This window comes from Plectropomus leopardus, chromosome 19, assembly GCF_026936395.1.
Source record: "Plectropomus leopardus strain MGB_pleo_1.0 chromosome 19, ASM2693639v1, whole genome shotgun sequence".
Lineage (NCBI taxonomy): Eukaryota > Metazoa > Chordata > Actinopteri > Perciformes > Serranidae > Plectropomus > Plectropomus leopardus.
In genome coordinates, this window is record NC_142194.1 from 12,018,345 (window position 1) to 12,032,803 (window position 14,459).

At 37.0% G+C, this 14,459-nt stretch overlaps 1 protein-coding gene across 1 annotated transcript; it reads left to right on the forward strand.

The window, feature by feature from the left end:
- The first annotated feature begins 108 nt into the window (after positions 1–108).
- On the forward strand, positions 109–13,263 carry LOC121963473 (annexin A4-like). The gene is made up of 15 exons (XM_088070316.1): positions 109–261; positions 4,743–5,127; positions 5,684–5,721; positions 5,907–6,050; positions 6,943–7,030; positions 7,113–7,207; positions 7,366–7,479; positions 7,723–7,813; positions 8,894–8,973; positions 9,091–9,147; positions 9,250–9,343; positions 9,514–9,609; positions 10,523–10,581; positions 10,690–10,812; positions 10,923–13,263. The coding sequence occupies exons 2-15, from the start codon at positions 4,752–4,754 to the stop codon at positions 10,980–10,982; spliced, it is 1,515 nt and encodes a 504-aa protein (XP_087926442.1). The 5' UTR covers positions 109–261; positions 4,743–4,751; the 3' UTR covers positions 10,983–13,263.
- The last annotated feature ends 1,196 nt before the right edge of the window (positions 13,264–14,459 follow it).

Genomic DNA, 14,459 nt, shown 5'->3' on the forward strand with positions numbered 1-14,459 from the left:
CCGAGCCTGTGGCGTCACCATGGAAACAAATCTAATCACTTCCTGACAACTATCCCAGTGTCCTCTGTGGTAAAAAATGTCGAGTTTAAGCCGGCTGAGTCAACATCAGGCTCTGCCCTCTGACTGTGGATAATATAACGGAGCAAAGGTTATTACTGCTGCAGGACGGAAACAATGCTGAGGACCCACCCACCTCCGGAGCTACTACTCTCTGCTGCTCTCTGCTCGTCTCTTCCTGGATCTCAAGTCCGCAGCTGATAAGTGAGTAACCTTAAATCTTCCTCTTTGCACTGCAGACATCACCAAATAACGTTAAAACCCAGTTTCAGACGACAACGGCGTTAAAAAAGTAACAGTTTTCGGGTTACTGTTAGCTTACTGCGGAATGTAAGAAATTAGCCTCGCCCGATTAAACAGACAGAGTCGGCGTTGAGCTTCCCAACAGCAACAAACGTACTTTCTTCATTTTTAAAAGTCTAAAAAATGGCGTGCTGCTACTTTTAACTGCAAACATCTGTAAGGGATTCACCATCCGGGCCGGTGTGTGTTAACACCGATGCTAAATGCGAAACGTTAACTTCGTTTTGGGAACATTATGTAACGTTAGCGGTACGCGGGGTTGGTACAAACTCTAGGACATCGTGAGCATGATGACAGTGAGATGGAAAATTTGGCATCATAGCAAATATGGGCGTTACACTCGTATTACGGCTTGTTATTGGAGAAAATTATAAGAGTACAGTAAAATGCCAGTTGGCGAGTTGAGAGAAAAAGGCCTGTGATTACTTGACAGACTAGGGTTTTTTTTTTTTTTTTTGCTGCTTTCAGGTGCACCATGTAAAAATAAAGAGGAAGTGTACAGTACTGTGCAACGGTCTTAGGCCCCATAGATTTGTTGCTTTAGTAAAGTTGTAATGAATATAGACACACTTATTTATTATAACTTTTTCCCAAATGGCTCTGTGGTGATATTCCCCTTACTGTCCTGTGCCATTGTAGTGTTTATTTTTCTAAGAAAAAGATGTCAGTCTGACTTTTTTGGTCTTTGAATACATTGTATGTATTCTCATATGTGTGTATTTTATATATATATATATGTGTGTGTGTGTGTGTGTGTATGTATATATATATATATATATATATATATATATATATATATATATATATATATATATATATATATACATGCCTTTTTTTCACTATTTTTCTGAATTAGTTCTATGTCTCTACGTCTGTCAGTGGGTTTTACATTTCTCAACCTATGAAATATATTTGAAAAAAAGTTGTGATTAAACCTCTTACCTCCATCTGATTCTTTGAAAACACAGCATTTTTTTCTAATTCCTGAAAAATGGCAATTTTGAAGATAGGAGGTTTGCACCCAACAGCAGCAATATGTATATACATATATGTGTGCATACAATGCATTAAAACACCAAAAAAAAAAGTCAGAAAAAATGCTTCTTTAGACTGAAGTCAATATTTAGTGTGAAACATGGATAACAAAAGGTAACTCAAACTATCAGTGTTGAGCTTTGGAAATGTCTTGAACGCCGCCCGATGTAAATATAGCAAATCTTGTATTGTTTGCACAAGAGAGTTCAAGACACGCTTAGTGGAAAGGAAGGTCACACACAATACTTACAATTGTAGACTGTTAAAGTTGTTTTATTCTGAAATATTTGTGTTTTTAATATACATATTTCTGGCATGTTCTAGTTTTATTTAAGTAGACTTCTGAGAAATAAATATGTTACCTGTTTCACTTACCTTTGAAACAAAATAGATTTATTTCGATCACTTTAATAACCATATTTATACATACAACCTACCTGTGCATGAGACCAAATTCAACTTCTTACTTTTTTACTTAACTGCTTAAATATGAAAAAGATAATTTGTCCAAGTCTTAAATTTGGTTAAAAAAGCATTAAATCGAGGCCTGAGTTTACCCATGGAGACCCTGTTTAGATTATCTATATAAGAAATTATTAGAAATGTTAAAAGTTAGAACATAATTTATTTTAATTGATATTTGTTTTTATATATATATATATTTAACCAAAATCTTTTGGACACAGGGCATGAGGAAAACATGTTCTAATGTTTCATCCATCACATTACAAAAGGTACAAGGGTCCACTTTAAAGGCAGTATAATTATGCATAAACCGGTGCTGTAAGGGTCATAAAGTGTAACCTCTATGAACACCAGCAATCTGTGTCAAAAATAATCAAAAGGCTTTAGCCCACTGTGCATTTAAATTATAATTTAAAAAAACAAGAAACGAAATTTCAATGCAACAAAAATAATATTAAATTGTTAGATGTCGTCAGCTGCTTGAATGATTATTATGTTTGGTATAAACAACTTTGGAGTGATCATATATAGCCTGTCCTTGGGTAGTAAATGTGTGATGTACAATGACGGAAATACTGGTATTTATGATAACAGTCAAAAGCCTCAGCAGTGTCTTCAGGGGTCCAAAGAAGCGGGCTGGAAAGGGGGAAATGTCAACAATCAAACGCCCTTCCTGAGGTCGCCGCTAACGCAGTGTGTTTATGTCTGCCCAAAAAATCTAATGTTGCATCCTTAAATTCAGAATAACTAAATCTAAGGTTAACAAAACCTACACTCGATAGCTTTTTGTTTGCCTGAAAGCAACTCTCCATAAGCTGTGTTTGTAGAGCCAAACAGTGGACTGTTTGCATCATTCACTGTAAGGAAAAGCCCACTACAGAGCCGCTCCTGCGCAGCCTGTAGGTCATTGTGTCGTACAAAAACAAACCATGTTTATTCCCATTTCTTTGTGTGTGTGTGTGTAAACCACACATATTTACAGTCTGCTATAATTATGAGTCATTACAGCGGAGAGACCTGCAGCTGTAATCATTATTTTAGTAAGTTACAGGATGATAAAGACAGAGGCATCTAATAATTGTGTAATTCTGACAACTCATCAACTGGACGGGATCCCAACAGGACCGGGACCAACAGGATGTAATGAAATAGAGTTTACAAATGTGTAACTGAAAAGATTTGGGAACCCTTGCTAGTTTGCATTATGCAGTTGCTGGATGGAAAGGGGAAGAAAAATTGAACTCTTATGTCATCATCATATGTGACAGACCCAGGCAGATGGAAGTAGTGAGTGTCTGTTGACATAATGGAAATGTGGCCATGACCTGTGAAATGTAATCTGCGAGACACTCAAGCGAGATCCTTGTCTAAAGTTGCAGCTCATTTATTAACGTAGAGAAGTCGTGGGTGGAGAGCAGAGGAGCTTTTTATTATGATGACACCAAATGAGTACAGGGTGAAAGGTTGAGTATTAGTTTGTGTTGTTTTTTTTTTTAGAGAGAACTGATAAATAAAGACGTTAATCGCATATATGCTGGTGTTGGATAATTCCCAATGCTAAATGTTGGCCTTTTTGACTACTTAAACTATTCCAGCGTAGATTGAGAGCTCTAAATTTAGAGAGGGGACAATGAATGTTACTAAAGGGCACACATGACGACTTAGTAGTGCCTCACGAATGGTGTGATCAAGTTGCATAGATGATGTAAAGTTACATAGGTTAAGTTTAGGTAAGTAAAGATATGGAGGTTTGGTTTAGGAAAAGAAACATGGTGACAGTGTATCTTAAAATGACTCGGTGTTCATTTGGTTTTACACAAGACACAAACACCAGTTTCCTGGGCGCAAGTCCTGTGTCTGTTTGACCCATATATCACCTCCTTACTCAGGCTTTTGCTCTTTTTGAACTACTTCCTTCTTTACTCTCATTCAGGGTCTGAAATTAACTCCCACCAAGCACCAAACGCGTGCAGATTTTTCATTTCGTGAGTAAATGACGGGAGGCTGTTTGCTACACTGGCTGGTAAATATTTGTATCAAAATAGTCATGTTGCAAACAATATTGGGAGTGTGTTGCATTTTGGTGTAATATAGTGGCGCACTGCTCTGCTACTCCTCAGCATCTGTGTGTGTCTCTGTCATACATATGCACACACCGAATACAACCGTCTCGAGCGCTATTAGTTTTGCGGCAGTGACATCAGCTGGTCTGCTTAACTGTCATTTGCCACGTCTCTGCTGCCAGCTGGAGTTGTGTGCAAATGAAGGTAATATAATACTAACACAGAGGCCTCATAGTTTAAACCAAGAATGCCTCCTTAATTGTCAACAACAGTGTATCATCCCCACTTCTCCCCTTCTTAGCTTTCACAATAAAAGCCCTAGATATGTACACTGCATCACTGCTTACCAGACTGAACTTATTCACATGCTGAGGCCGTGGTGATGATCCGTGTTATATAAATTAATAGGTGTACTTCAGATTTTACTCCAGCCTCTTCTCAAGGTTTGTGTTCAACATAATACACTATTATCTCAATTAAATTTACTGAAACAAATGTATATGTGAAAAATAGCAGTTTATGATTTTTTCTGGTAAAAAAATGTTTGCCAGGTGGATTTTTTCATTGACCAGTCACCTTGGCCGATGAGTCAAAAAGTTCATTTTAAGTTCTGATCAGGACATTGGTCACACGGTCACAGTCTTCTCGGTTGCGTGATTCGTGAATGACTGACTTATGATTGTGCATATTATACACAAATTCTGCTGCATTATCTTTTGCAGGTATACATACAAACCATGCATGGGAACAGCCTGAAAACAGCCACATGATGGCCCTTATACATCATGGTAATAAGCCATAACTTTCTGTCACCCGCAGGTTTTAAAGATGAGCTACCCAGGATACCCTCCTCAGTCCGGTGGATACCCACCACAGGCAGGAGGCTACCCACCTCAGCCAGGGGCATATCCACCCCAGGCAGGCGGCTACCCACCAGCAGCAGGCGGCTACCCCCCAGCAGCGGGTGGCTACCCTCCAGCAGCAGGCGGCTACCCCCCAGCAGCAGGAGGCTACCCCCCACAGGCAGGCGGATACCCACCTCAGGCCGGCGGATACCCCCCCGCAGCAGGCGGTTACCCTCCAGCAGCGGGGGGCTTCCCCCCTCAGGCTGGGGGCTACCCTGCTCCAGCTGGAGGCTTCCCTCCTCAGGCAGGAGGATACCCAGGACAGTCTGGAGCAGGAGGTTATCCCTCCATGCCTGCAGGTGAGATAGTCTTTTAGGTTGTGAGGATGAAATGCAGCACATTTCTCCTGACAAAAAGTTCTAAACATGCAGTAGAGGTGGACTGCATGACTTTAAAATAATACCACAATATTTCAGGATATTTTTGTGATAATATTCTTGACGATATGACAAAAATACTGAGAACATTTATTTAATTTCAAGAACATACAATTGCAACAAAATTAGTGCTACAGTTGTATAAGTCAACATACATGTAGTTTGCCTTGAAGTATCTAGTAAAAACTAGTTGAAAATTATCTTTCATTTTTTAGTTTGTAAACAACAACAGTAATTCAGAGTTATTCAGATTCAGTATAAAATATTAATATTATAACAAAATAAAAGAAATACATTCAATCACACATCTTAACAGTTGCCAAATAAACAGTATGAATATTTCTTATTATATTAAATATTATACTGGTATTATCATAGACGATATGATATGGCACACCCCTAACATGCAGCCGCTGAAACCAGATTTGTTGTTTAAATGAATTGCATTGTGATTGTTATGTCAATATTTTTTTTGCAGGCGGAGGTTGGGGTGCAGCACCAGGTGGCCAAGGACCAGTACGTAAATTCTTATCTCACTCTTTACCTTTGCAGTGCTACATCACTAATAACATATGGACATACTTTAGCTAAGTCTCGTGTTTGCTCAAATCACCTTATCTCCTACTTAAACCTTAAGGTATTTGTTCTTTATGAAGTTTGTCACCATGGACTTAGCACTTACAGCTGTCCTCTGTTTGCAGCCAGGAGGGGCTCAGCAGGGATACCCAGGGGGCCCCGCCCCCGGCCAGCCCATGCCAAATTACCCAGGAGCCCCCGCAACTAGTCCACAAATGCCCGCATATGGAAGTGGAGTTCCGTCCAACCCTCAGGCACCTGCCATTTCTGTAAGATGCATATGTCTTCATGCAATAAGTATGTTGCAGTCAGTGGTGGAAGAAGTATTCAAACCCTTTACTTAAGTAAAAGTACTAATACCAAACTGTGAAAATACTCTGTAGAAGTAAAAGTCCTGCATGTAAAATGTTACTTAAGTAAAAGAAAGTATATCTAGGAATATGTACTAAAAAAATTTCTTCTTTTTAAGAAAAAAAGAAGAAAGAACAAAAGAAAGAAAACAGCACACCCAAAACAGCTTAAAATTATTTAAAAACAATAAGACATCCCCTCCAAAAGAACCTCAGAATTATTAAACACAAAAAGAAAAAAAAAAAACACACAACCCCCCCTTAAAAATTGTTCACAAAAAACAGAAAAAAGACCCTGAAACACAAAATTCTAAAATGATTAAAAAATTATCAAAAAACTCAAAATTGATAAAAAAAAAAGGAAAAAAAGCATACCCCAAACCTCAATATTCTAAAAAGATAATGAAAATAGAAAGACTTGAATGTTTATCAAAATAGTTGTCAATTAATTTTCTGTGAATTAACCGATAATTAATAATAATTAATTATTACAGGTGTATAAACTGATCTGTAATTTAATTCATAACAAAACATCATATTTTAATATTATTTAATCTTTATCATATTATCATATTTTAATCTTAAAGTGTAAAGTAACTAAAGCTGTCAGATAAATGTAGTGAAGTAAAAAGAACAATATTCCCTCTGAGTTGTAGTGGAGTAGAGTTATAAAATTCAAATGGCATGAAAGAAAATACTCAAATTAAGTACCTGAGATTTGTACACATACAGCTAAAAATAACATTTGTGACCCTGCTGTGTTTTATCCTCTAGCGTTTTTTTATATTTTCTATCTTTTATTTCTTTACAGAAAGGATACAGGGGTTCTATTAAAGACTTTCCTGGGGCCGATCCACTCAGGGATGTTGAGGTTCTTCGAAAAGCCATGAAGGGTTTTGGTCAGTAAACTGTGTTTTGAATATTTTATGAGAAGTTTATTGTTTTGCAAATGATAAATTGATTCTGACATATTTCGAACAGGCACTGATGAAAACGCCATTATTGAACTTCTGGGAAGTCGTACCAACAAGCAGAGGGTTCCAATGGTAGCAGCCTATAAAACCACTTATGGAAAGGTATGTTTTCTGCTATTTGTTTGACTTTTTTTGTGTGTCTTTTACAGTTTAACTTCCTTCTGTAATCTGCTCCTTCTTATTGACCTTGTATGGCAGCTGCTGTATATTTAGCCCGACTTTGCTCTCATGGTTTTTTGTTTCGCGTTTTTTCCTCTTAGGATTTAATCCACGATCTGAAGTCTGAGCTCACTGGAAACTTTGAGAAACTGGTTCTCTCTATGTTGAAGAGCCCTGCACACTTTGATGCATCTGAATGCAGGGAGGCTATAAAGGTTGGAAGCTCGAGTTGTTGTCTCAGCAGATGCTTCAGTTTTGGTTTTGTAGGCCAAACCACAGTGTGGCTCATCATGTGATGGGAAAATAAGAGCAAAAAGGAAAGTCCTCTAAATGCAAGTGAAGGCCAGACAATCTTAGACCTGAGTCATGGCTGAAGACCTCTGACTGTTCACCATTTTAACTCTATGTAGCAGGTGTGTATTTGAGTATATTGCTGAGGCTGTTCTGTTTTTTTGCAGGGTGCAGGAACTGATGAAGCGTGTCTGATTGAGATTCTTTCATCACGCTCCAATGCAGAAATCAATGAAATCACCAGAATCTACAAAGCTGGTGAGTTCTGAACTTATTTTTTTTTGGTTATTTTTCCCCCCACAGTTTTGTTTAATGAAGTATTCAGGGCAGAAACAAATCAGTTCAGTTTCGATAGCCATTTGTGATTAAATGTTAAAAAAAAATGAATAATACTAATAATAATTTGAAAAATAGAAATAAATAAATATAAAAATGAAATAAAATAGACTGATGGCGATGACCTGATCTTGTGATACAAAAACTAGTTTAAAAAATAACAGGAAAACAAAGAAAAATAAATTGAAAAGTATAATTCGGGGTAAAAAAAATTGACACAGAAAAAATGTAACAATCCCATACTTTTTCTAAAAGGAAAGATATGTTGTTGAAGTTATGCATTTCCTAAAACAACAACAAAAATAGAACAATGAAAAAAAGAAGCTTGCCAGATGATATTCTTTCATCATGCTCCAATGTAGAAAGCTGGTGAGTTCTGAACTTGATGTTTTTCCCTCCATAGTTTTTATTAATTTACATTTTCAGGGTAAAGTAAATCATACATAGCAAATTACCTCTATACATTGAGAAATAGAGAAATGGTAATAGCATTAATAAAAATGTATTAGAAAAAATAATTTTAAACCTTGAAATAATAATAATATGAAAAAAAATGTTTTAAGTAAATAAATATAAAAATAAAATAAAATAGATGGATGGTAACAGTGATGAAAAACTTTTAAAAAATATATTTTTTTACAATATATTATTTACAATAATAAAGATAATAAAGGATAAGAAAAAAAAGAAAAAAATGACAAAGAAAAAAACAACTTTGATAAAAGACAAAACAGTTTATTAAAGTAAAGAATGTGACCACACAAATTAGAGTAATATAGACATACAGCCTGTATTTGAGGAACTTCAGATATGATAAACATTTTACATTACATTTTATTTTTAGTAGTTAAGGCATGTTAAAAATTTGTGTTTTAATTTTAGGTAGTGCATCTGCTCTTTTTTTTGTAGTTGGAAAATGGATTGGAGAAAGTAGTGTCTAAACAAAATACAGATGTTATGCAAATAAATGCAAATACCTTAAACGCCACACCTTCCTTCCAGAGTACGGGAAGAGCCTGGAGGACGCCATCATGGGCGACACATCAGGTCACTTCCGCAGACTGCTGGTCTCTCTCTGTCAGGTAGCTGCTGCCTCTTTTACACCTGACTCACATGAGCTCTCTCACAACAGACTCTACTGATTCTGCCAATGTACTCCGCCCACGCAATTTTTAATGAGCGCTACTTACTCTGTCTAGGGAAACCGTGACGAAAGGGAGACTGTTGACATCTCACTGGCCAAACAGGACGCTCAGGTACCGGTTTTATGTCGGTTTGCTGTTGTAACATTCTTGAAAGTGATTAGCAAGCCTGATCATGCTCCTCTTTTAATTTGTGTGTGTCTGCGTGGGCGACAGAAACTGTATGCTGCAGGGGAAAATAAAGTTGGAACTGATGAGTCTCAGTTTAATGCCATCCTGTGCGCTCGCAGCAGGCCTCACCTCAGAGCAGGTGTGTAATCTCTACATTGGTGAACTTCGACAAAATTATTATTCCTCCCTCACCACATGACCACATGCTTTTCCAGTATCATTACCACGCATGTTAACCTTTAAATGCATTTTTCACATGTTTTCAAACATTATGACTATAACTGTCTCGCCTGTGATTGTCTGTGTTAGTCTTCCAGGAGTACCAGCAGATGTGTGGGAGAGACATTGAGAAGAGCATCTGCAGGGAAATGTCTGGCAATGTGGAGTCTGGCATGGTGGCCGTGGGTACGCTCTTTGGGTTTTCTTTTCTAAACCTCGACCAAACTGAAGTGGCTTTCCAAAAACATGTTGAAGCTTTAAATATATGTGGAAGACATTTGTCAAGATGTTGATTTGGAGGGGCTTTCCTGGAAGGACTAAAAATATTGTGCAGATGCAAACAGGCTGCTGTTTGACCAAAATGTCTTTTTTAATACATGATTGATCAAAAGCAAATGATGGATTGTCTTTTTAGACATAGAAAATGTGTTCGGCTGCAGCTGTATCAAAATGCAGTTATTAACCCTTTAAGACCTGAGCAAATTGGTTTGTCTTCATGCAAAAACATGAGCAAAAACACATGACCCAAAGGAACTTAGTTTAAAAAAAGAGAGAAGAAGAAGAAACAAGAAAATTACCTGAAAATAAGTAATAAAAGGAAAATAAAAAAACAAGACAATCAAACAAGAAAAAGACCCACAAAATCTTAAAACTTTGAAAAGGTATAGAGATTTTTTCTGTAACACAATTTTGAATATATGGTTATTTAGTTATAGATATAGTTTTCTGGACACAGTCACAGTCATTTTAGTTTATCATGTTGCCATAGCGCCATCAAAGTTTGTACACATATTATGTGCATGTAAGTTATATATAGGTTAAATAACTTAATGCACTGTAACAACTACACCTATAAATAATATAATTTGGCACCCACAGGAACAGGAAATGGTAGACCTGTTTTGAATTAGCCTACTTAAAGCGGCTCTAACATTACTGCTGTCAGACTCAAATAATCAGCTTTTGACTCTTCCTGCCTTTTTTAAAACTTTTTTACAGTGTTTGTTGTGTCTTGTCTTTGTAAAACGAAAGCGGAATATTTGTCTGGTTTTCGGATTCACAAAAGACTCACATGTTTACATCTTCTCCTTTTTCCTAGTGAAATGCATCAAGAACACCCCTGCCTTCTTTGCAGAGCGGCTCCACAAGGCCATGCAGGTAAACCTCCTGTCTGTCATCAAAGTTTATCCTTTTTATTCTCACAAAGCAACTGCTTCCTGTGCTGAGGACACAGGATTTCAGTGTCACGTTGCAATGTGTTTATAGGGAGCAGGGACCAAGGACACCACCCTCATTCGCATCATGGTGTCCCGCTCTGAGAAAGACATGTTGGACATCAGACAGGTGTATGTTCAGACTTACGGAAAATCACTATACACTCACATCTCAGTAAGTCCCACTATTAACCATACTATTATTATTATAACCATTACAGTTTCACTTCTTCCTTTTTTATGTGATACATTTAAATTTAGTAATTATTTTACTTCGTTTCTCAGGGTGATACCTCTGGGGATTACAAGAAGCTGCTGCTGAAGCTGTGCGGAGGTAACGACTAAAGGAAAGGACGAAAAGCTTTCAGAAGGACAAAAACTTATGTCCTCCCTGAAACAATGTTATAGGACCATATATCACTTGTGGTGCATGCAGTAAAAGTTTTGACAGTCAGACATTATTTCTTTTGTAATCTTTTTAGTGACACAAAAGATTTTTCTGCCAATATATTGTGTTAGATGATTGCCAAATAGTAAATATATATTAGTATGAAGATTTATTTTAAGACGCAGTAGATTGTCAGTAATGAGTAAAAAATGGAGTCCTAAGGCAAAAAAAGAGGGCCAGAAAATCTTATACTTGATTTATAAATTAACTATACCATAATATAACCATACTAACTATATCTCAGAATCAAATTTCAAACAAACCACTAAACTGTAATTAACATGAATAATGAAGAACAAGGCGAGTGTCTCATTTATGCAACTAAACTAATCTAACGTACATATACAAGGAAATATTTAGCTCATATCTTCATACAAGCATTATATCTGTGTTACTGAGGTTTAAGTACCTCACGGCCAAGCATTTCAACTGTGTACACGAGTATATAAGAAACTGTGTCAGACTATTATGCAAGTATTAGAAAACTGTCTATGACTGAATCTGTCACAGCAAACGTGATCATTTAGTGCTTTTAAACAGGCCATAAATAAATCCCAGGTCATTTTTGAATGTCAGAAATAATAATCTGCTAAAGGCATCTCCTCGAAGTGTCCATATTAACTAACCAGAATTTTACTCCTGCTTGCGATTCTATGCAAATGAGCTTTTTTACTTTATACCAGCTTTACAAAACTCTTGTGTGTTGTTGTTGAAATGTAAACCTTTCCAATCATAGTTCAACTTTTACAGTGACTACGTTTACATGCACAAAATAGTTTGTTTTTTGCCCTTTAATTAGAAAAAGACAATATTCCCACTAAGATGTCTACATGGCTAATGAAAAGGAATATTCCACTAACATTATATTTTACAGGCAGCTGTGTGTACTTGAATTAACGTGGAAAAGTGGCTGGGGAAGCTGCCGCCTTTTTGCGTCTTTGTGTCAAAATAGGATTATTTCAAAGTTTTCGACCTTTTTGGACTGTGCAAACACCGTCCATCTTTCATTTCTTCAGCCACCTTTTTTAAAGGTCATGATTTTACCTCATATCCAAAAAACTATTTCATATCTAAGTCTTTCGACCAGAAATGTGAGCTTATCTTTTCGGGGTGCATCTCCAACCTACAGCCTTGCAAACTGTTGGCAAGTTGTTATTTATTTCTACAAAGTCAAATCAAATCTGACAAGTTGATCTTACTTAAAATAATCTTGGAAACCAATGAAAAAGGAAAGTCAATATAACTATAAATCTTAATTCATGTTTATATCTAATTTTTGAGTTTACTCAAGATGTAGCTGTATTTATTTAATTTTGTGAAGTTGTTGCAACTTAAAAATGACAACTGACATTACCTTGTTCTTTCGAAATCTTAGCAACTTCAGTAAACCAAGTTAGTTTGACTTAACTTGATCATCACAAAGAGACTGTTTGCCAATGACGAAGTTATGAGATTTGTGTTAACATGTTTAGAAGTATAAAAATATGATTGACTAGTTTACAACCAGCAGAATACAGATATGTAAACTTGTTCCTTTTTAAGTTGCAGCAACTTAACAAAATTAAGTAAATATAACAAAACTAGTTATATTTACCTTTTTTTTCAAGATTCTAGATTGTTTTAAGTAAAATCAACTTGTCAGATTTTACAGTGCAGTATCAAATTTAAGTATTGTCATATCTGGAGTAATAGTGGAATATTAGTGTGCATGCAAATGTAGTCAATGTTGCCTTTTCCCTGAATGCTGATAAGCCAAAGCCTAAAGACAGATCATGTTGTGCCTTTTGTCAGGGCTGCTGTTACAGAGCTACTCAATGTTTCACTGTGGTTTATCTTGCAAACAATCTATAATCATACCTGCACGGCTACTGAAATGTAATCCTTACACTGTTTATTACTCAATATTTTTGTTTTCATAGTGTGCTTTACTGGTTTGTATCTTTTACTGCCAGTAGAGGGCTCTTGATTCCCATGAAGTGTCACCGCTTGTGTTCTGCCTTTGGAGTTTGAACTGAATATCTGTTGCACTAACTCTACTTTGCAATCATCCTTGTAACGTGATGATGGTTGAAATTCAATTTAGTTCTCTAACATTTTGCCATGTGATAGTCTCAGTCTCCTGAGATTTACAAAAAAAAAAGCCACTTATCATTTCAATAAAAAACAACCAAACAAAAATTTTGGCATATCTGGATTGTCTCGGTGAAATGGGATCATGTGTTTTGCATGAGAGACATTGTGGATTTTCTGCTCTGAGCCGGTGCACAATGAGCTATTTGCATTTCAAAGCCAGCCTCATTTTCACCACCTTGGCCTGTATTACGATGAGTGAGCCCACCCGCACCCCCATCCTTAGAGCATCTTGAGCTGCACGTTTTCGCTAAAAGGTGCGAATAATGTGGCTTACATAAGTGAAGTCTCTGTGCGTGTCCTTTGCTGTATAATCTGAGAGGGGGAGAACATGTCCAGGTTTGCTTTGCTGCTCCAGTGATACAGCACGGAGAGCTTTTCTCAAGGCTATAAATAGTGTCCATATTGGAGACACGGATGTCCTAAAGTCTTCTTTCTGTTGTGCTCACTGGCCTCAAAGTGCAGCCTCAGAGGAGCTGTGATGGGGAGACAAATGACTTCAGCGAGCCCTCTTCCACACCTTCCTCACTTTGCTACTTCTCATGCACACTCAAGGAAAAAGCCCCCACCAGCTGGGGGACAAAGAGGGATGAATATTTGATGTTGGTATTTGTGTATTTTTCTCTAAAACTGAGACTGTTTCTTCGTGATACCTCCTGAAATATATAGGTCAAAAGGAAATCGGGGGGGCCTTCCATTTGGCTTGCTTTTAGTTTTAGAGACAAAACAGAGCACTTCGCTGATCCTGATTTCTAGAAAAAAAAGTGCTTTAATTATTTACATGTGGACTTGATAGCTGGATGCTGTGCCCTGTCTGGGGCTTGATCACACTTTCATACACACACATGCAAGGGATGCATTATCCTATTGGAGATGTCAGACATTTGCATGGGTGTAGATTTTGGGGGGAACGCAGGGGAGATGTACCCCTCAATATTTAGAATATGTGCAAAAAAAACAAACCTGAAAGTAGCAGAGGACTTTTACTTTGACGAAATTAAAGCTATTTACACCATAAATTGATGCAGAAAAGGCACAAATTGATGCAAAATGATTCTCCAGAAAGCAAGAAATAAAATGTTTAATGCTCCAAAAATTTCTGGCAAAGGACCCCAAACCCCATATTTCATATGTGTCTCCCTGATGTTAGGTGAAACCTGGACATGTCCTCAGGACATTGACATTATTTTTCTGTACCCCCTGTTGAGTGGTACATGGTAGCTGCTAAGGTCAACCTTTGATTA